Source organism: Diabrotica virgifera, chromosome 9, assembly GCF_917563875.1.
Source record: "Diabrotica virgifera virgifera chromosome 9, PGI_DIABVI_V3a".
In the NCBI taxonomy this organism is placed as follows: Eukaryota; Metazoa; Arthropoda; class Insecta; order Coleoptera; family Chrysomelidae; genus Diabrotica; species Diabrotica virgifera.
In genome coordinates this window covers 62,540,240-62,563,999 of record NC_065451.1, presented here as the reverse complement: position 1 = coordinate 62,563,999, position 23,760 = coordinate 62,540,240, and the positions used below count along the sequence as shown (strand labels likewise).

The following is a 23,760-nucleotide window of genomic DNA, read 5'->3' as shown; positions in this document are numbered from 1 at the left end:
AATCACCAATCGGCAGAAGAAGTATCGGCCGACCGCGCAAAAGATGGAGCGACAACCTTCCATAGAGGTATCAATCCGCCAATGAACAAGCAGAATTGCTTATAAAGAGGAAGAAGAAGAAGAAGAAGAAGAATTTTGAAATAGCAAAAGAGTCTAAATATCTGGGAGCAGTAATCACAGATGAAAACGATATAAAAAAAACAGCTCTCATCAGATATAGGTGCTAGGAATAGAGCGTTATATTCCCTATCATCATTACAAAACGATTTTTTAGATTTCCTGGTATTTAGTCATGAAGCAACATTTTGCTCGAACGGTACTGTTAACAGACACATTACCGATACTGGTCAGATCGATGGATAAGACTCACACACAATATCTCCAAAAAGTTAATATGTGGGCTAGTTTAATGAAAATCCATTTGATAGGTCCGTTTTTCATTAATGGCGCACTTACAGGTGTATTCATTGGTTTTAGAGAAATTACCATATTTCCATACTTTTTCGCTACCCTGTACATTATGACTAACTTACCTCCAACACAATGAACTGCTATACAGGACTCTGGATTAATACAAAACTGTCTTTTGCAAACATGGAAAAATTCCTGAACTATGGAATCAGAAGGGCAGGTTCCGTCTGGAATGGTCAAATTAACAACTTGTATACCAGCTCCTTTCAAAGCTTCAGTGTCGTACGTCGGCTCACATACCCTGATGACGATTTTCACGTTGTTCTTCTTCAGCTCCTTGATGAACGCTTCCAAGTTGTTGTTGGATGGATTTTTGGTTATGAGAAATTTGAATCCTTTGAAGTTGATTAGAGCGAATTCCGTCATGGCGGACATTCTGAAAAAGAACGAGAATTATTTATATGTAATTTTCTTTTAGGAATGCAGGTCAGTAAATAAACATGGTCCAAAAGTGATTTTACGAGATTCGTAGGATTCCAGGACGAGACGAAGGTGAATCCTGGAATTGTTCTATCCATCCATCCAATGGCACTACAGCCCAAATCGAGCCTTGGCCTCCTTCAATAAGCTTCTCCAATCATTTCGATTTACCGCTGTTCTATTCCATGAACGCGTTCCCAGAAAGTTCCTGGTATCCTCATCGACTTCGTCTTCCCATCTCTTTTTAGGTCTTCCAACAAGTCTTCTTCCCTGCATTCTTGCATTCAGCAATTTTCAGGAATCGTCCTATGCATCCCATAAAATATCACTTTTAGAACTTGTGACATGAATTACCTACTATTTTGCCGAAGAATAACTAAACATAATCCATATGAAAATTTCAGGACAAATTCATTAATATGCAACCAAAAAGGTGTTTTAAGGTGTATTAAGGTACCAAGGGTGTTATAAGGATAATAACGCTCGAGGTCAATGGTATATATAACAGGGACTTTGGCCCGAGGGATATACGTTGACCTAAAGCGTTATTATCTATCATACCCGTGGTGCCTGCAACGTTTAATCATCATCATAACGTAGCGCTACAACCCTGGGTGGGTTCTGGTTGACTGTACAACTTTCTTCAAATTTGTTCGGTCTTCCATCAACCTAGGGTCAAATGGGATGTTCATTTTGCGAAGATCTGCTTAGATGTTATCTCTCCATCGCATTCTGGGACGTCCGAGTGGTCTTTGGCCTGTAGGAATCTCCTCCCATACCAGTCTTAACAAGTTTCTCGTTATGAAGTCTGTGCACGTGGCCTGCCCATCTTAGTCGCTGTGATTTAATTTCTTGGACAATATTGGTGTCATTGTAGAGTTCTTTTAATTCGAAGTTGATTCTGATCCTATACTGGTTTGTGTTAATGTCGTGGTGAGGTCCGAAATGTTTTCTAAGTATTTTTCGTTCAAAACGTCTGAGCTTTTCTTCGTTTGATTTGGTCATGGTCCACGTTTCGCAACCATATGTTAGTAGAGGTCTGACGATGGATTTATAGATTTTGATCTTGGAACTTCTTGTAAGATTTTTTGATTTTATAAGCTTATCCAGTGCGAATAGACAGCGATTTGCTGATTGGATTCTGTCTTTTATTTCTTCAGTAACATCGTTGTCAGTTGTGATTACGGCCCCCAGATACTTAAAACGTTGTACTTTTTCGAAATTGAAGGTGTTGACCGTCACATTTTGTCCTTTCCTGTCTCTTCGTGTCGTTCTATTTATACACATATATTTCGTCTTCTCTTCATTAATCGTCAGCCCTACTTCGCTTTTTGCTCTTTACACCTTGTTGAAAATGGCTTTTGTGGATAGGATGGAGTCTCCAACGTTTAATGTCCAATGTCCGACTAAATTCTTCTTCATATGCAAAAAATTCGAATGAATTTTGAATTAATTAGTTTTCAAATAAGTACATTTACCAGCAATAGTCGTAACGTAATTGTGGTAACCATAGTTTTACTTAGGTTTTTATTTGTCAACCTGACATTAATTAACCAGTTATTTAAATTTAATGCCCAAGGGCATTATTTTTTTAAATTTAACCATATTATTTATGAATCATATTTAACTGACTTCGAAATCATGTCATTATTTGTCAAATATAGTCCAAGTAATGAAGCTTAAAATAGGACAAAACCTCGCAATTTTTACAGAATGAATCGATTTGCTTGAAAATTTGAGAGTAAGTAATGGATAGTCCAAGGATCAAAATCTATATGATGCCGAAAGGCGCTTTTACCATGGGGGTGGTTGCCACCCCATGTCGGGGGTGAAAATTTTTTATTACATGTTGACCGCAAAAGTTGGTAAAAACATTCATTCTAAGCAAAAAATGTTGTATACATTTTTTTGATAAAATTAATAGTTTTCGATTTATTCGCTATCGAAAGTGTTAGTTTTATATTAAAAAAATTAATGTTTTTAATCAGTTTTTTGCAAATAACTCAAAAAGTTTTCGTTTTATCAAAACAAATTTGCTTAACAAAAATGTACCTTTTGAAAAAATCAACAAAACCGTTTTTTTTTTAATTTTCTTTAAGACCAATAGTAATCTAGCTATACTTTATTATATGTTAGCTCTTCTTCGTCATATGCTAAATATTGTAGTTTCAAAGTCAAAAGATGGGAAAACTATACATTTTTCGAAGATAACTTGTTTAAACTAATTTGAAGTATTTAAAAATATCTACCTCCAGAAATAAAAAAATTCTTTAGCTCAAAAATTAAGTGACTTATAATGACAATAATGTCAGACCCTATATTTTTCAGCGAAAAAGTGACGAAAGCAAACCCCTAATCACCACCCTGATTAAAATTAGTCATTGACCTTATTTCATCTTATTTACTTATGTATTATTAATAGGTTTTAGAAGTTTAACTGGTTTAGAATGATTAGTTTTTAAAAAAAAATGGAGTCAAAAGCAAATATCGCATTTTTGAAATTTGGTAAAAAATTCCCTTTTCTTCAGAATAGAAAGATTATTATCAGAGATACGAAAAAATATTTAAATATAGAATTGTAGCTTATTTAATTTCCAATAAATTGGTTTGCAAAAATTTTTTCTACGGTAAAAGTTGAGTGAGCTATTGACAATTAAATCTTGTAATAACATGCAAAAATCACCTTTACCAACCCTTTCAAAATCACCACTTTTTGCGACTGAGGATTTTAAAAGGATTTAATATTAATAGTCTTATAGATTTTGTAAAAACCTATAGAATTATTTTTTACTAAACTTTCTAAGATAAAAATTAAAAAGGTTACGGTTAAAAAATCAATATATTTTTTTGAAAAAAAAAAAGAAATCCAATTGGAAGCATAATAATGTAAGTTAGCTTTGCTTTTAGTCATTGGCCTTATTCATTCTTCTTTATTTATGTATTATTAATAGATTCTAGAAGTTTGACTGGCTTAGAATCATTAGTTTTTAAAAAACTGGAGTAAAAGCGAATAACGACTTTTTGTAGTTTGGTAAAGAACGTCATTTTCTTCAGAATAGAAAGATTAGCATCAGTTATACGAAAAAATGTTTTTATATGAAATTGTAGGTTATTTAATTCCGAAGAACTTGGTTTGAAAAAAATTTTTCTACGGCAGAAATTGAGTGAATGGTAAATGAGTATATATCGAAAAACATTGATTTTTTCTTTATAAAACTAACACTTTCGATAGCGAATAAATCGAAAAGTATTAATTTTATCAAAAAAATGTATAGAACATTTTTTGCTTAGAATGAATGTTTTTATCAACTTTTGCAGTCAAAATATAATAAAAGATTTCCACCCCTAAGATGGGGTGGCAACCGCCCCATAGTAAAAGCGCCTTTCAGCATCATATAGATTTTGATCCTTGAACTATCCACTACGTACTCTCAAATTTTCAAGCAAATCGATCCATTCTGTAAAAATTGCGAGGTGAAATGCTTCGGTTCCTGGACTAATAATGTAACAGTCGCACATTAACAAATTTTTGTTTTCAATGTTTTTCTATTTAACGACTTTTCTATCAATAATAATAATTAATAATAGATCAATCTGAAGATAAAGTTCATCAATCAAGATAAATTAGTCTTGACTAGACATTAAATGGTAAATATCTTTAAATAATTGATAAAAATGCATAGTTTATAAACAAAGTTTTTTCGCTACCACTTCACTGATAATGTCTTACTTCTCCAAATACAACATCATTGATGAAATTTGCATTAAATCATATGAAAATATCGGTGTGGTGTATAATATAATGATTACACTCTTAATAAAACATAGTTTGACAGGAAATAGTTGATTTAAAACCCATTAACTCCAGATTTTTCTCATATTTCAAAATTTTACTTATAAATTATAATATTTACTTATAAATATTAATTATAAGTAATATTGTTCTTAACCCTAGTGCCGGTTTATGCACTGGACCGGCGCCCAGGGACACGGACCCCGGAGGGGCCCATAGGGACCCGTTCCTTTTATTAGTAAAAAAGTAAAGTCTGCTAAATAATCTACATATTTTCCAAAATAGAAAAAAAGACGAAATACCTGCAATTTCGAAATGATCTGGTTTTAAGACTGATGACTTTATAAAAACTGTGAACTTTTAAACCAAAGAATGATTCCTTAGAAAATTGTAAAAAAATGTATCAAGATGGAGACAAACCTTATAATAGAAGATTAAATGAAAACAATTTGTATAGAGGAAAACCCAAAGGAGGCAAAGAAAAGAGAGATTGGCTAACATACGATGCAAGTGTTAAAGCTGTTTATTGTTACCCGTGCAAATAATGTTCAATTGAAAATATAGTTTAACTGATTTTGGATGAACCCACTGGAAACATTTGAATAGTTTGCTTAAATCTCACGAAGAAAGTAAATTTCATCTGAACTCTATGGTTACATTAATAACAGGATTATCAATAATTGGAGTTATAGACGCTGCCTTGAAAGAGCAAGTAGAACGCGAAGCTGAATATTGGATAAACGTCCTAAGAAGAGTTGTTGTCACTACTAAATTACTTGCTTCTCAAGAACTAACTTTCCGTTGATCCAATGAGAATTTAACCTGTCGTCATAAAGGAAATTACTTAAATTGTCTTGCATACTAGGCTAAATTTGACTACTTCTTAGCTGAGCATTTACAACGGAATGCGAATAAATGAAAAGTTTCAGTTAGCTATCTGTCTCACCAAATTTGCAATGAATTCTTGGAAGTAATGAAATCAAAACTTGTAGAAACTTTTGACCCTGTAAATGCTTTAGTTAAAAACTAGGGATCCATAAAACTTATTTTTTCCAATTAAGCAAGAACAGAGACGAAAAATTAGCAATTAAAAATGAAGCCAAGACAGTGCAGAATAAAATGGATACTTTTGAGACAGCTCTATTGACTCTGATTTGGACAAAAATTTTGGAACGAGTTAATGCAAAACGTGAACGTGAAGAAACTGTGGTCTTAAACGTGTCAATTTAAGTAGAATTAATGACATCTATTTTGAAGCCGAACATATTTTCAATAGCCGATCTATTGAACTAGAAGCCGAACATATTTTTTGCGAAGACGAGGATATCTCAAACATATCATATACAACTGACCTTTAAAGAACAAAGAAGAGCAAAACACTTTTTGATGAAGCAGGTGAAAGTGAAACAATTAAAGGGGCAAGAAAGATTCGGAATTGAATTATTTAATGTTATATGCCACAATATTACCTACTCAAGATATTTTAAAGAGAATTAAATGCTACAAATATGTTACATCAGCTGTTAGATGTTTTTCTACGCTAGATAAAGAAGCAGTCAAGACGCCAATTAATAATTTATGTGTGATATATAAAAAATACTGTCTACAATTGCTACTAAATTTTCATGATTCTCCAACATACCAAGCGCTTCCTCCAGTGAAAAGCTCCTAATAATAACTAGTATGGTATTTTCCTGGCGTACAATTTTTTGTACACTAAAATGAAATAGCCCAACGCTAATTGTAGAATAATAATTTAATCAATTTCTAAATCTAAATAGAAATATATATATATGTGTTCTCTACCGGTATGTACTAAAATATTGTGACGAATTTCTAACTGAGGCCGGCCCTGCCCCTAGTAGTCAACAAACAACAGCGACACGTCATCGACGAGTAATGTCTCCGCTAATCCAGAAGTTTCCCCGATGATAGGCGTAGACCCGCCTCAGACCTTCCAAATGTTCTCGAAGCAGAGCCGTATCTATATAAGCGGATGATTTTTAAGCAGCAGGCAGTCAGTTAATATATTCGACGCGATATATTGTTTTATTGTTTGATCGGGTTGCTGAAATGTATGTATTTTTAAAGTAGATAAGTCGTATTTGTAAATAAATTAAATGTTAGAAAGTGTAAAATAAATTAGATATTGTTGTTAAATAAGTGTTAATTGTAAGTTTTATAAATAAACAATTTCAAGTAAGTCTTTTATTTATTTAATAATAATTAAAAGTAAATTCGCGTAATATTTCCTAAAAAAATGTAACAATATATACATATATTTTCTGCATAAATATAACAAATATTTAATTATTTAGCAAATCGTTCTCCAAATTCATCCGCATTATAACACTTATAAACTTTATCACAAAATTATCGCCAGAAATCACAAAGTAAGCAATCCACAACTATTACACTTTATGGTTGGTTAAGACTTACTGAAAGGATTTAAGATTTACCAAGACAAAGAATGTGCATATGTACAAGTCAAAATATGTTTATGGTATACAATTTATTGTACGTCAAGCAAATCTGGGTTAAATTGAAGATCGTATCAAAATTTTAGAACCACAGTTAAGACAAAATATTTTTAAACAAAGTGGAACATGAAGTAAAACCACTTCTATGTAAAAGGTATATTTACTAAAATTTTTAAAGATCCCAATGGATTGAATAAAATGTGTTCATCAGAACGTTTTCGAACCTATCGATCCCTCATCAGTTAATTTAAAATCAAAAAAGTAATCCCACTATTAAAATTGAAATGATGGTTGAAACCTTGAAAGTTAAAAAAGTGTGGTTATGATTACTTACTTGAATACTTGCAAAATAGCCCCAGAACCAAACAATGGTTGTGATTATAAATCAATCTACATTATGTTAAAATGATATTGTAAAGGCTAAACGCCGATGTTCATGGATATAACCTCTGGGAACATGGTGATATAGACGGAGAGCTAGAGGCAAAAAATCATCGTCATAAGTAATATGGAGTTTTCCTGTGAAATGTGTCCATAGTATATTGACAATTATGACCCCTTTCAGGCTGACACCTCAGTGGATACAGGAAGTAGCAATAAGGGATGAAAGGGGAAAGTTAGTGCAGTCATTAAAGGTTTTCACCTCCTATTTTGTTAAACCTCCATCGATTTGTATGAAAATACAACTAGTTAGAGCATACCTCAAGAAACAAAACTGATTTGGTGCCACTTGCACTTTTACCCTGGTGGTGAATACCACCCCTTTCCGCGGGTGAACACTATTTTATTAAAAATACCCCCACAAATCAATAGAGGGACAAATCATAAATAAAATTTGTTATATCATGTTATTAAAATAAATCAATACTTTTAAAGTTATTAAAGATCAAAGATTTGTCTATTTAAGAGCATATGCGTGAAGTTACGGATGATAAAAAGAACATGTTAATTAATTGTATGTTAGTAAAATATTATTTTTATATTATTTCGATATTTAATTGATTTTTTTTCATTATAAACTGAATATGTCCAGAAACTGGGGGTGTCCAGTAATGAGTATATTTGACATATTCGAATACACGTTTGCTAAATTTATAATATCGAAATAATATTAAAATAATATCTTAGTAACATACAATTAATTAATATGTTCTTTTTATCATCCGTAACTTCACGCATGTCGTGCTCTTAAACAGACAAATCTTTGATCTTCAATAACTCAAAAAATATTGATTTATTTTAATAACATTATATAACAAATTTTACTTATAATTTGTCCTTCTATCGATTTGTGGGGTTATTTTTAATAAAATAATTTTCACCCCCGAGAAAGGGTGGTATCCACCCCCAGGGTAAAAGTGCAAGTTGGCACCAAATCAATTTTATTTTCTGAGATATGTTCTAACTAGTCACCAATTTTCATGCAAATTGATGGAGGTGTAACAAAATAGGAGGTGAAAACCTTTAAAGACTACACTAACATTCCCCTTTAATCCCTTATTGCTAGTTCCTGTATCCACTGAGGTGTCAACCTGAAAGGGGTCATAATTATCAATATACAATAGACACATTTCACATGCCAAACTCCATATTACTTATGACGATGATTTTTTGGCTCTAGCTCTTAGACTAATACTCTACCCGAGGACCCAATCAACCATCTTAGGTCAACGATAACTACCAAGTGTCAAAGGTTTGTAAGGAAATGCTTGATGTGACATTGCCAGTTGAGGTAGAAGGTAGTCGATTTTCAAAAGAATTTAAAACAAAAGTCATGATCCAAACCGATGATATGGTAAAGATTTTAATATCTGAAAAATTATTTTTAACTGTAACTACAAATTGACTGTATAAAATAAAATTAAACTGATCAAATTAATCAAGATGAAGAAAGTAAGCTGATTAGTAGTAATGATAGAAATAAAAATAAATAAGAAGGTGGTGAGATAAAAGAAACTTTTAAATTTTGAATTGGGATATTATTATACAAAGAAATTACTATGTCAACACCCTAACAACACAAAACATTCCAGGAATGTACTATCAAAGTTCTATTAATGTTTGAATGTACTGGACATTCAAGGAACATTCGGTGAATATCTGATTAAGTCATTCGTGGAATGTTACCACAAGACATTCTATGAACATACTACCAATGTCCTATATTTTAAGAGAGGCCATTTGCTATTCAATTTGCATTCATTTTCAAATTTGCTGCGCGTGTATATGTATTTAGGCAATCCAAACCACGTGACTTCTGGTTCTGGTTGGCATGGCATACAGGTTACAGAGGTTATGTTTGTAATATCATTTCATTTCATCATTTCACTGTTTATCCTCATATTTTGGATTCATTTGGATTTTGTTTGCTGTATTTTGTGAACTTTATAAACTTTACCACACTGCAAAGTGATTATTTAAGGAAATTATTATTGGAGACACCAGATGTTTGGAGAGAGGTAGGGCAAACAATTTTTATCAATGTTCATTTTTCTCTGATATTTATCAATATTGATGAATTTTGCAAGCAATAACATTATTTCTTTTATTGTTTTAGATATTTATTGAAGCTGAAAATAATTGGGGATTTAGATCCATATACAATTCAGTCAGAATTAGCTTTTACCATAAAGTGCATTCCACCAAATTACTATTATAGATATTATAGATGAAAGCATACAAAAGCCTTCAGGCACATTAATATTTTACAGCTGGATTTGTTTTTAAAGTTGGAGTAAAGTTGGAAGTCACAAGGAACAAGTACCTACAAGAATATTGAGGAAATCCAGCTCCTGGATACTACTGGGAAAACTAGAAGATTGAAGAGGACAAAGCCTTTTGAACTAGTTTGAGTGATAGTGAAAAGCAGAGCATAATGCTTGTGTGCATGTGTATGTTAGAATAGTGAGGTTAGAAAAGCAGAGCATAGTGCTTGTGTGCCTGTTAGATTAGATAAGAGACGCTATGGGTAAGCTCTTCATTTTAAGAAAAAGTAGTAATTTAGGTTAAATTAAAATTGCTCATTGGTCAGAGTTATGACCAGATTGTAATTCTAATGAACAATTCAATACAATGAATCGTCATCGTAGTGATGATTATGGAAAAAAATGTATGACAAGATTTTGTGCAATAAAAATGTTTATATTTATCAAGGATGTATTATTTTGTATGGCTACATATACAGTCGGAAAAATGAAAGAATACCTATGAATGAACATATAAAACACGCTGTATTTTCCTGTCACCGTGTCACAAAGAAAATTGTCCAGTGCAAGTAACAATAATTATTACATGTACTTGTGCTGATCAGTTTTTGTGTGACACGGTGACAGGAAAATACAGCGTGTTTTATATGTTCGTTCATGGGTATTCTTTCATTTTTCCTACTGTACTTCTGGTATATCGTCGGTGATGTGACAATACCTCCTATCTGCTTTTTCATGAATTTTGTAGGAGATGAAAAACTTGTTTGGGCCACCTCGTGTTTTCATATATTTTTTGATTTATCTCACAATAAAACACTGAAAAACGTTTGTTTTTCTATACTTTCACAAAATTTATTACAACTATGTTATTACTACAGCTGTTTCGGCAAAGTGCCTTTCTCAAGTGATACAGCTGTAGTAATAACATAGTTGTAATAAATTTTGTGGAAGTATAGAAAAACAAACGTTTTTCAGTGTTTTATTGTGAGATAAAATGAACTTCCATCAAGTAACGGTCGAATCCATCAATTATTTTTTGATTTGTTTTGTAGTAAATTCAACTATCTATTTACTACAAAAAAAGTCAAAACATACGTATGAAAACAGGAGGTGACCGTAAAAAATGTTTTTCGTCTCCTGCAAAACTCATGAAAAAACATATAGGAGGTATTGTCACATCACTGACGATATATTTCAGAGAATGTCTAAAAAATATACTTTGAATGTCCTAAGAACATTCATGGAATGTTTCAACAAGACATTCAGTCTAAATAATATACTGTGAATGTTCAAAGAACATTCGTAGACATTCATGGAATGTTCCAACAAGACATTCAAGGAATGTTTAAAATGCTGACACAGCACTTTCCTGGGACTTTCCAGGGACGTTCGTGTGCTTTTGGGGACATTCCAGGAATGTTTTCAATGTCCTGTGTGTACCTTCTAGGAAGATTCCTGGAATGTTTTGTGTTATTAGGGCAACATGTATATTAATATTTTATTGGTGGTTGTATATGTAGAAGGGAAATTTTTATTTGAATGTAGGTGAAAAGTTAAAAAATAAATAAATTGGAGTTAAGATATAGTCAATCTGATAGTAGGAAATATATTAAAGGAATGCAATTATTATGAAACATTTTTTATAAAATTGAGAAAATTCTTGTGACACAATAGTGAATATGTAAAATTGAAGATAAATAATTGTAGGATTATAGGTGAGCCCAATTGATACAAAATAAAATTAGGATTAAATTAATATAGAAAACGACAAAGACAAAAAACTACATGACCCGATACTCTGGTTGCAAATATTCGAGGCGGAATGTAATCGATTTCAAATTATTATGATCACTTAAGAATTCAACCTTTATGATTTTTCCTCTTTGGCCCAGGAAAAGACTGGTATGACGGTATCTTATTTCAACATTGGAAAGATGCATTTCTTAAAATGTTTGTTGATAATGGCTGTTCCATTTTAACACGTTAACTGCCGGTCCATTCTGGGTAGGCTTTCACCAGGAGCCGCTTACTGTTTTTGATACAAAGACGTTTATTTATTAGTTTCTGGAAAAGTCCGAATAAAGTAAGTATTTTTAAACTAAATGCACATATATACAAGAGGGGTTGGTGGTGAACGCGCCAGAGCGTCAGTGGCGCTCGACTCTAGTATTTGTATACATACGCCGTTCGACGCGCTGGTGCGTTTTGTAAATAATATTGATAAAAATCAGTAGGAACATTTATTTACTAATACAAAACAAAACAAGAAATACAAAATAACATAAATTATAAGTAAATAAAACAACATTAAACTTTGTGGGATATTTGACAGCAATCCAGACAAAATCCAGGGGTATCGGGACAGGCTTTGCATTCGTAAATTGTATCTTTACGAATATTTTGTTGACTGCGTTTTACAGCGTTTTCTCATAACTTTTCCCTTTACATCCTTTACCTCTCGTTTTGTTACTGAATGATCTTTTGGAACAAGTTTGGCTTCAGAATTAATAACTTTTAAAAGGGATCTAACGAGTTGTAAACGAAATTCGTAAAGACCAATCTTTTTTCCAGAGTACTTGTTGTATAGTATGTGGGCATTTATAGCCATCATCTGTATAACATGTATAAATATTTTTGTTGGCCATCGTACAGTTTTTCGTTGACTCGGATAATAGGCAAGCATCTGGTCTTGCCGGTCAATACCAGACATATTTTTATTATATCTGATAATAGGCTCTGGTTTTATTACATGTTGACCTCTTCTTGTTGTAACTTCTTGTAAAGTGTTTTGACATTCTGTTGTTATATAGTAAACGTCCCTTTTATCCTTCCATTTGCCAACTAATACCCCTTTTCGGCAACGGGCAATTGTTGCACCTTTAGCAAGTTTTTCTTGCCTTACTTCTGCCGGATTATTTTTACGGTCAATTCTAAGAGTTCCTGTGCAGTAAGTGGAAAATTCAAGTAAATTTTTAGCTAAATCAAAGCTGTTGTAAAAATTGTCCATGTAAACGCAATGGCCTACATTTAGTTTCCCTTCTAAAAGGTGCAAAACCACTTTATTAACATGTCCTTTTCCACCTGAATCGTCAAACATTCCAGAATAAACTAAAAATTTTAAAATTAGACCATTTGGTTCGGTCAACATATACAACTTAATCCCATATTTATGTTTTTTGTTTTTTAAGTATTGTCTAAAATTAAGTCGTCCTCTGTGTAATACCATTGACTCATCTAAGCTCAAATTACGATCAGGATAATAAACTTCTTCCATTCTCTTATTGAAAAAGTTTATCATCGGTCTAATTTTATAAATTCTGTCTTCAGGTGCTTGTTCTCCCTCTTCTGGATTATTATTAAAATGCAAACATCGCATTATGACCATAAATCTGTTCCGGCCCATAAAAGTGGAAAAAATTGCATTAGCAAAAAGAGGATCTTTCTTTTTCCAATAATCCTCAATCCTAGGCAACGAAATATGACCCATGTGTAGAACTAATCCTAAAAAGACTAGCAGTTCTTCGGAAGTAAAAATTTTCCAATCGAAAATCCTAGAATGTGTCGCCCCTGCATTAGATAAGAAAATGTGCTCGGCATACCTGTTTGTCTCATCACATACTTGCTGCAAACATTCATCTGTAAGTAGCATCCGAAAAAAGTCAACTGGATTATTATCGGAAACTTCTACTAGTAACTCTTGGTGTTTTAAAAAAGGAAAAGTTTTCATACCATCAAAATTTTCTTTCCATTTATCGCTTTCATCAACATCAACGAGTAGATTAGGCTACAATTAAATAATATGTTTTAATAAAAAGTTAATATTTGCATTTAATTTTGTAACATACCGTATCTTCCGTATCCTCAATAAGTGCTGTAGGTAAAGTATTTTCAATTTCATCCTCAGATTCTGGTAAATATTCACTGTCTGAATCAAGAAAGTCACTAAATTCTTCATCGCTTGTTTCTAATAATCTCAAAAGTTCTTCCTCTGTTAATTTTTTTTTCATATCTAATTTTATTTTTTTATTTGAATTTGAGCCACTTTGTAAAATATCGTCAGTGTTATTCATTTTTGCACTTCCGTATGCTTACCCTATGCCATTCAAATATAAAATAACCAAAGGAGATGTAAAAGAACTCAAATAACATTTAGGGGAAACACCGAAATTATCCGGGTATTACCAAGCTTTACGATTAGCGACTCTAGAAAATAGGGGAAATACCGAAATCTGGGAATGTTTAATTTTTACACGGTTAGTAATCCGATAAATTAATAAGCATTTGCAGAATTATATGTGCTATTATTGATATTTACACTTAATACAAAGCCAACAGATATACACATCCTATCGGGACAAAAAGTCGTAAATCGAAAAACCAAGAACAAAATTAGAGAATTGATACCTCTAGTTACCTGCCTTTAAAATATAAAAAGCCCTGTTGTAGCGCCAGTGAAATAATCCAAGATAATAATCGATGAAAGTCTGAACGCGCGAGAGCGTCGTCGGCACCTAGCTAAAGTCATGTATCGACGCGCCAGCGCGTTATTGGCATTGAACGTGTTAAGGAAATTATTTTCGTAAATACTACAAATTTTTAGGCGGTTCTTTGGTAGATTATATTCTTGTAAAAGAGAAATATTGTTTGGAAATTGAATCGAATGACTTAAAAATATCACTAGTAATCATATATTATTATAGTAATAGTTCAGCAAATGAAATTATAGAATTTAGATAGAAATGATAGCCCAACACCGAAAGGTACAAATGGGTTTAACTGATTAAATTAAAAATAGAGAAGATACGGACACAATAATTAAAAATAACTTAAAAAATGGATGTTTTAACGGAAGAATGGGAAAATTTGGATTTCTATTACATACGGTTTCTAATAAAAAGCCTTCCACAGAGAATGAGAGATGTCATTACGACCAGAGGTGCTAAAATTTTCAATTTTTCCTTGAAATTGTTTATTTTATAGATTTGTATTTTTCATTTTTGTCGAATAATTGTTGAACATATTAATCAAAACTTCCAGACTTAATACAGTTAGGTATGCAATACTTTTTGTATAATTAATTCTCAATAAAATCACCATTATGCATTACATCTCAATCACTGACAAACTACGTTACTGCTCCAGATCAATCGTTCCTAATGGCAATAAGGATCCAAATTTACCGTCACAATGTACAATCTTATTTACAAATAATTTGATGCATGAGTTGTAACGGTGCCAACTTTTATTGGCTAATACTAAAACAAACATGCCTTAGAAAAAGTTGAACTTGGGAAACGGTGAATTGAATTTTTCTAGTTGGTAATGAAGGAAAGGTTTTAAAATAATTTATGACCACTTGCGAGTATTGACACTTGTGGAAATTGGCGAGGGGTTCGCGAAATGATTATATTTAAACGTTGAAATATACGTAAGACTTACGGTAAGCTAAAAATAATAACTTAATTATTATCACTAGTTTGCAACCAAATCCTCCTTTCACAAATTGTATCATAAAAATATGAAGACGTCAATGTTCTAAACCTTTTTTCGTTGATCGATTTTTTCTATCACGTCTAGATTATCTGTTATTCATTTTTTATGTCATCATCATCATTGTTGCATCTACACTCCTAGCACAGGGATTGCCGCCCTCTTTGGACTCTTCCGATTCATTTGTCGCGGGGAATCAGTCCACATTACCTGGATTTTTTCTTGGGCTAGTTAAGTATTTTGTTTTATTTTGATTTATTACCAAATCCCTCTTCTGCAAATTCTTCCTTTAAACTGTTTTGGTTTATGTTATGTCATCTACGTGCGCCACAGGTTACGACATCGATATTATATGTAATAATTGTACCATTTATTTCAGTAGCTCTTATTGTTTCTTCTGTAGCGGCATTAAAACTAGTAGTCTGGGCAGATTATCGGAGAATAGGCCATTTTTGGGAAAAGTTATTTACCAGAAATTTTATTGCTGGAATCGAATCTTATGACCCTATGTATTAATAATATAGGTATGCAAAGTCCGCAGATAGTATCCCAGCAAACAGGTTTGAGCCCAGTTACGTGATGATTACGTTAAATTTACGGCAAATTTCAACGAATACGTAACTCGGTGATTTATGACGGGAAAAAAACGTATTTCAGTGCCAAATCATTCACCTATATATTAGGGCTTCCTTTATACATGTTTGACATTAGAAATAATATAAAATCATAATGACGAATATACTACATGTTTTTTATAATAGGTGTTAATGTCGGTTACATCGCAAAGGTACGTTTTATTTTACGTAATAATCACGAAACAGAAATAACTTCCTTTGGTTAAATTTTGAGAAATATTTTGGAAAACAAAATTTTACAACGGTGTTGGTTAAATACGTATCGCTTGAATTTTACTCACTGTATTTTATGGACGTCGAAAAATTAGATGTATTTCACGTAAAAGTAATGTAAATAATACCAATATTTAAACAAAAAGTTTATGATTTCGCTTCTAAAATCATTTAGCATAACTATTTCAATCCAACCTTGATTTGACGCTATTTTTTTTTAAAGTATCACATGAGCTAAAATGATGAAAGTATCATAGTTGAGTAATTTTCAAATCGCGCGCGGTGATGACGTACTACCAAGCCTTTCTCCTCCTTTAAATACTATCACGTGACCAAGGTACATGATTAACATAGTTGGTTCGAAAACTAAATTAATCGATTTATCGAATAATAGATACGTTTCGATAGGATTATTTTTTTATATTATTCTGGTATTGAAATAGATTTTTAGTAAGACCAATTAGTTAATAGTAGAAGAAATTTTAAAATAAAAAGAAAATACCTAATACCTACTAATTTAAAGTAAGTAGAATATAGTTTAACTGTAATTTAAAAATAATCGATTTTTAAAATCGATGATCATAGCCACTAATATCAGCTTCTCACTGTGACTGTTTCACTGTTCTCACAACAAAAAGTGAAAGTGAAACGTGAAGAGCTTTATTTCCTTCATTTTATTTTAGGCGAGTTTATTTATAATAATTATGTCTTCCGTATTAACGTTTACCTCACTGCTCGAGGGTTGAAGTGCCGATGATGCAATTAGAAAAAAACAAGAAAGTGTCGAAGTGTCCTCCTAGAAATAAAAAGTGAAAAGTGACCTGTGTACTCTGCCTGTGTTGTGTTTTGTGTTGGCAAATTTTTTAATGTGTATTTAGGTCGGTACCATTTTTGGCTCATTATATTGTATAATAATAATTATACAAGACAAATGTTTTAAAGTCTCTAAATTCTACTAAATAAATACATTGTTGATACTTTATATTATGCTTGTTTTATTTATATCATATGATAATAATTACTTGATTCATAAGTTAATTAAGGTCGAATTATTTACGTGAACCTAGGACGTATCTTTCACGTGAATACTAATATATACATTCCCTAAAAGATACGTTAATCAACACGTATTTGCAACGTGAATTCCCCGAAACATTTTATTGCTATTTAAGGTAAATAACACGTCTATTGAAGACGAGTTATTCACGTAATTTAAAGACGAAATTCACTTAAGCAATTTACGTATATTGGTGACAAATGTACCCAAAATTCACGTAATTAACACGTCGGTCTGTTTGCTGGGATGCTACTTTTTTTATAAACAAAATGGCGCCCGAAAATCGTGTTTTTTTAAATTTTTGCTCTATAACTCCAAAGATTTTAACTTTACACCAAAACACCCAAATAAAAATTCACCGCAATTAAATTCTGCATCGAGAAGTGTTTTTCACGATTTACTTTGACGAAATTCTGTAAAGTACATTACATAGGTACAGTGTATTTTTATACAAAAATCATAGCTGTTCTTATGTATCTTGATTATTGTGCTTATTATAGCGACCATAATTTTTTAATTAACAATTCAATTGTTGCTAAACTGTTTATTCAATTTTTATTGGCTTCTGGAATTATAATCTATACGAAAATGGCTTTTATATTACCAAGTTATTTAATTATTGATAAACAATTACTTATCTAAAATTTTAGTTGAAAATTAAATATTTTGTTGGAAAACCCGCGTTTTCCGGGGAAAATTTTCGTCAAAGTAAATCATGAAAAACACGTCTCGATGCAGAATTTAATTACGGTGAATTTTTCTTTTAGTGTTTTTTGTGTAAAGTTAAAATCTTTGGAGTTATAGAGCAAAAATTAAAAAAAAAACACGATTTTCGGGCGCCATTTTGTTTATAAAAAAGTAGCACACTATCTGCGGACTTTGCATACCTATATTATTAACACATAGGGTCATAAGATTCGATTCCAGCAATAAAATTACTGGTAAATAACTTTTCCCTGTATTTTTTGCTAATTAGCCCAGAGTATAGTGACATTGATATAGAAGTCGCCTGTTGTACTCCAGTTGTTATTTCTATATATTATTTTTAGAGATACCGTAATCAGTTATTACTGCTGCCGTCGATCTTTCCATTGTGTTCTTTGCAAGCTTTTTGAGTTTCATTGGGATATCTGTTTTTCGTGTCTTCTATTAGGTGTGGTCTTATTAAGCTATTGGAAAAGTAGGGAAAAAGTTAAACATGGGAAACGATGAATTAAATCTTTCTAATTGGTAATGAAGGAAAATTTAAAATAATTTATGACCACTTGCGAGTATTGACACGAATACTCACATTCCTTTCACAAGTTGTATCTAGGGGTCGACAAGACAAGAATTCTTGTCTTGACAACAACTTCTCGTCTTGTCGTGAGAAAAAAATCAAGAATTTAAAAAAAAATCTTATCTTGGCGTTTTCTTGTCATCTTATACCTTGTCTTGACTTAAGAAATTTCAAGATCTTGAAATTTTTTGATTACCCGGTTCGGTGCTTCCCCGGCGACCTTTTTATTACGTTGCGTGCTAACACGGCCTCCACTGTCACTGGGACAGTCCCCGATATGCATTTATTTCCTGACGAATAAAAATTGATGTGTAGTGGCATGCTTAAAGTAAGCATTTTGTATGTTTCGCACATATTCTAAACTTAGCTGTTCAGGATTTTATAAAAATTGTTGAGCCAAATCCAAACCGTTTAGACATGGAAAAGGATTTTGATTATTTGGAGGATGAGATAGAAGTAGAAACTGATATAAATGATATTGCTTTAGATTTCAACTCTCTTGTAAGTAAAATTAAATGCCTTGTCAAAAAGAATAAAAACTCAGGGCAAATGCAACTTAATGACTAAGCCAAAATTAGATGTGCCTACAAGATAGCATTCAACTTTCGAGATGCTAACAGGAGGTTTAAGTGTAAAACATTCTTTAACTATATTTTGCGACAACAACGAAAATCTAAATATTTGCAAAATATTAGATAAAGGTTCTGATTAGTAAATTTGGTCAGTATCTGACAAGCTTTAAACCGCTTTCTTTTCAATTCTTGAAGGGAAAAAATATTGCACACTCCCATTGATGGAAATCGGAGTAAATTTACTTTTAGACAAACTGGAAATATGGGCTCATGAACTTAATAATAAAATTGATCGCTACCATTGAACAATTAATTTACTGCATTCAAGCTGCGAGAGATAAAATACTGAAACAATATAACATAGTGTAGGAAACAGAGGTTGAACCTCGCAAAATAGACACAAGTCCGGTTTTATTTTTTTTTTCTAGTATATTAAGGGGTTCTTATTATAGGACTAACTTTTTCTTAAACAATTTCGCCCCGGAACCCCCCTTTTCATCCCTTTAAACGGGGTAATTTGCGGTTTTTGCGAAACGTAGCTCTTCCTGTACGTCTTGCAAAAAATTTACTTAACAGTAGAATGAAGAGGACTATATTTTGTACTATTTATTTCCCGACAGCTATTATGTCTATTACTCACCGTTTAGCAGGGGTGGCGCCCCAAAGTTGACAAATTTTTAAAAAAGATGATTTTAAAAAATATTATTTTTCCCTAACTGTAATGAAAATTAAGAAGAAGCCCTGCAGCAATTAATCACAAATAAGTAGCTGAATTTTCGGTATAGGTGTCAGTTAAGGGCAATTGCAAATTTTTTAATTACAGGTTGTTACATTTTAAAAAACCCCTTTTTATACCATCTGAAACGCCTATGCTAGAGTAAAAAAACTTCCAGCGATTATCCATGTACTGGTTTTATTTACAAATTTGTATAATGCACCCCCATATTTTCCCTGAAACCACCCAAAAAAAGGAGAATTAATAAAGAAAATAATCAAAGATTGATTTTGGGCCACCACTGTGGTTTTAGGGTGCAAAGAAAATAAAATATGCATAGGTCATAATGGTAGGGGAGCCCAAGCGGGGATTTTTGCAGTTACTCGAGCGCGTCAGATTATCATATGGGGAGAAACGTGGTACCCTGCAGATGAACCTCTGCCATATATTGGCTCTTAACACAGGGGAGTTCGTTTAGGGGGGCCCGAAAAAAAAAAATCTATCCTTAAAAATACTCGAAATTGTCAGATTAAGATAAGGTAAGTTAAGTACATGCAAAACAGTGTATATTTAAAAAATCTGACGATTTGAGCGGGGCGTAAGGGAATTGGTGAGTCACAAAGTTTCACAAGAAAAAGGCGAATATTTCGCGAAATAAACGTCAGATCGAAAAACTAAAAACTACACTTTCAATATTTTTCAAAAATCTATCGATAGATACCAAACACGACCCCTTGCAGAGAGGGGTGGGGGGTAAATTTTAAATTTTAAATACAAATCCCGCGATATTTAGCAAAATAAACATCAGATCGAAAAACTGCAAAATACACTTATTTAATATTTTTGAAAAATATATTGAATGGTACCAAACGCGACCCCCCACGGAGGTGGGGTGGGGGGTTACTTTAAAATCTTAAATGGGAGCCCCCATTTTTTATTGCAGATTTAAATTCTCTGCATAAAAATAAGCAACTTTTATTCGAAACATTTTTTCGAATTATGGATAGATGGCGCTATATTCGGAAAAAACGATTAATGGAAATGAAAAATTAAATTAAAAAATGGCAAGCGCCCGCTAAAAGGGAAAATTTTACTTAACTTTTTTTGGTTTTAGGACCTAATAATCACAACCCGATAGGTCCCCAAAGCGCTCGAGTGACTGCACATTTAGCATACTTTGCTCCCCTACCATAATATGTAGCAGACAGTGTTCTTTTATTTTCCTTAAGTACGTTATTAATAAAATGAATAGTTGACGAAAAAAAAAAACAAAAACTGGAGGTTTAAAAGCACGCCAAAGCATTTGTAGAGAAAATAGTGTTCTTTAATTCTGTATAAGTTGTGTTTTAAAAAAATGCATAGGTAATGAGAAAATCGTAAAAACATGCTCTACAAGGGATAGGGGGAGTTTGTTCAATTTATTTCCAAGGAAAGGGGTAGTTTCCTTAGGAATGTTGCAAGAATCATATATATTTATGAAAAATCCTATTGATGTAGCATATATCCATATGGGTCGAAAAGCAAAAAAAAATATATTTTTTTCAACCCCCCCTTTATTTATTTATTTTTGGCTACAGGGGTTGCATAAATAAATTGCTTCTGGTGTACATGCATGGGTAATAAGAAAGTGCACAAAATTATATATTATGAAGCATTTTAATAAAGGGCATTTCAACCTCTGTTTCCTACACTAAACAAAACTAATTGGATATCCTGTATAGTTCTTATTTTGAATCCTCGGTCTAAAGTAGAGGCATTTTCCTCTTCATCTTGGGGAAAGCTTCTATAATCGGAGGCAAAATAAAAATTTGAAGAAATATTTAAATCTAACTACTTTAATAAATTCCAGAATGATTGGCAAAATAAAAATTTGAAGAAATATTTAAAGCTAACTACTTTAATAAATTCCAGAATGATCTACAGTTACAGAATCCAATACCAGAACCAGTACTTAGTCTGAAAAAAGAAGATAAAGAATTTGATTTAGATATTACTTACCTATTTAAGAAAGCTGATAATGATAACTTACAATCTTGGAAGTGTGAAATTGAAAAATAGTTAAATGAGCCTAGATCAGCAGATTCTGGGAATATACTTGATGGGTGAAAAAGACACGAAAATATCTAGCCGTCATTATCGAAAATGGCCAAGGATTTTCTCGGAACGCCAGCAACATCTGCGGAAAGCCTATTTTCAAGAGCAACTTTAACAATAACAAAGCCAAGAAACCGGCTAGGCATTGACTCCATAAGAATTGTCATCTGCCTTAATTCATGGCTTATAAATTCCGATTTAAAAATGTCCTAAATTTGTTATTTAAACTAAAATCTAGTTTTTATTATTAGTCAAGATATTTCAAGATTTCTTGTTTTCTTGACAAGAAATCTTGGTATTAACATAAAATTTCTTGTCTTGTCTTGAAATCTAAAATTATTTCTTGTCTTGATCTTGTCTTGAAATCAAGACAAGATCTTGAAATTTTCAAGAAGTTGGCGACCCCTGGTTGTATCATAAATATGAAGATATCTTCTTCTTCTTTTGGTGCCTAATCGATTCGAATATTGGCCATCATTCTGGCTATAATTATTTTATTAACTGATGCTTTAAATATATTAGTTGTTGTTGTGAAGAACCATTTCCTCACGAAGATATCAATGTTCTAAATCGTTTTTCGTAGACCGAATTTTTCTATCACTTCTAGATTTTATATTGATAATTTTTTTATGTCATCATCCTCATTGTTGCATCTACGCTTCTAGCGCAGTGATTGCCTCCCTCTTTGGATCTTTTTGAGTCACTTGTCGAGAAGAGTGTATTAACATTTTGGTTTTACGGTTGGTTGTGTGACTTGGAATCTTCTACAATATTTCTCCAATTGTTCCTGTTTTTGCTTATGGTTGTCCATTCTCTAAATCCCATCTTCTTAAGGTCTGCAATTATCTGGTTCTCCCATCTCGTTTTCAGTCTTGCTCGTGATCTGCCTGAGACTTGTCTCCATTTGGTGATTTTCTTATTAACGGCTTCTGGATTTCTCCGTTCTGTATGTCCCATCCATCTGATACTCTGTATTTTGATAAATCTAACGATGTGTTCTCCTTTCACAAGTTATCTTACTTCGTATTTCATGTTTTCTAAATTTACTATTACCTTAAGTTTGGTGGACCCGCTATTTTCCGAATTATATTTCTCTCCAGGATCCTCAATCTCTTCTCATCTTTCTGTGTCAAGCATTAGTTCAGCACCATAATATGTGATTATTGGTCCAATTTATGCTCTGTAAATTTTAAGTTTAGTCTTCTGAGTAAGCTTCTTATCTTTGAGGAAGTTGTATTTCCAGTACGTTCTGTTTTCTGTCAGGATTCTTTGATTGATTACCATGCTTCTACCATTACTTCCATTAACTGAGACCCCAAGATATTTAAATTATTCTACCTATTCATATTTCAACTCTTATTCGTTAATATTTAAATCTGTCACATTGCCTCTATGTTTCTTGGGTATATTATATATATTTTTTATTTTGATTTATTAACAAACTCCTCTTGGATTCTTCCTTGCATAACTGCAACTTATTCCTTTAAACTGTTTAGGTTGCTGCAGCAGCAGATTATTTTTCTTTCGACGTTTGACTGAAAAGTTAGGACCTTCAGTCAAAGGAAGAAATCGAAATGTATTTCGAGGTTTGCTCAAAGTTTTTGGTCAATATGGTAAATTTAATGTTTGGACCTGTAATGTGATTATTTCTTAACATCACTATATTTAGCATTGTTGCAAATAGTACAAGGTAATAATACACTTAATTTGTCGTGGATTAATGGACCGAGCAATCCAATGATATTAATTATTTGAAACTCGATTTTTGAAGTTATACTTTTTTAGGGGCGACTGGGAATGCATGTAAATGTGCGCGAATTCATAAAAAATTGTTGG

General features: G+C 32.3%; 1 protein-coding gene across 4 annotated transcripts in view; it reads right to left on the bottom strand.

The window, feature by feature from the left end:
* Positions 1-23,760, bottom strand: part of LOC114325182 (PRL-1 phosphatase-like) — a 113,240-nt gene that overhangs the window by 22,680 nt on the left and 66,800 nt on the right. For all 4 annotated transcript variants that reach the window (XM_028273176.2, XM_028273174.2, XM_028273175.2 and 1 more), the window contains exon 2: positions 534-847. In XM_028273176.2, coding sequence (XP_028128977.1) covers positions 534-846 — 313 coding nt within the window. In that variant the 5' untranslated portion in view covers position 847. The remainder of the gene's footprint in view (positions 1-533; positions 848-23,760) is intronic.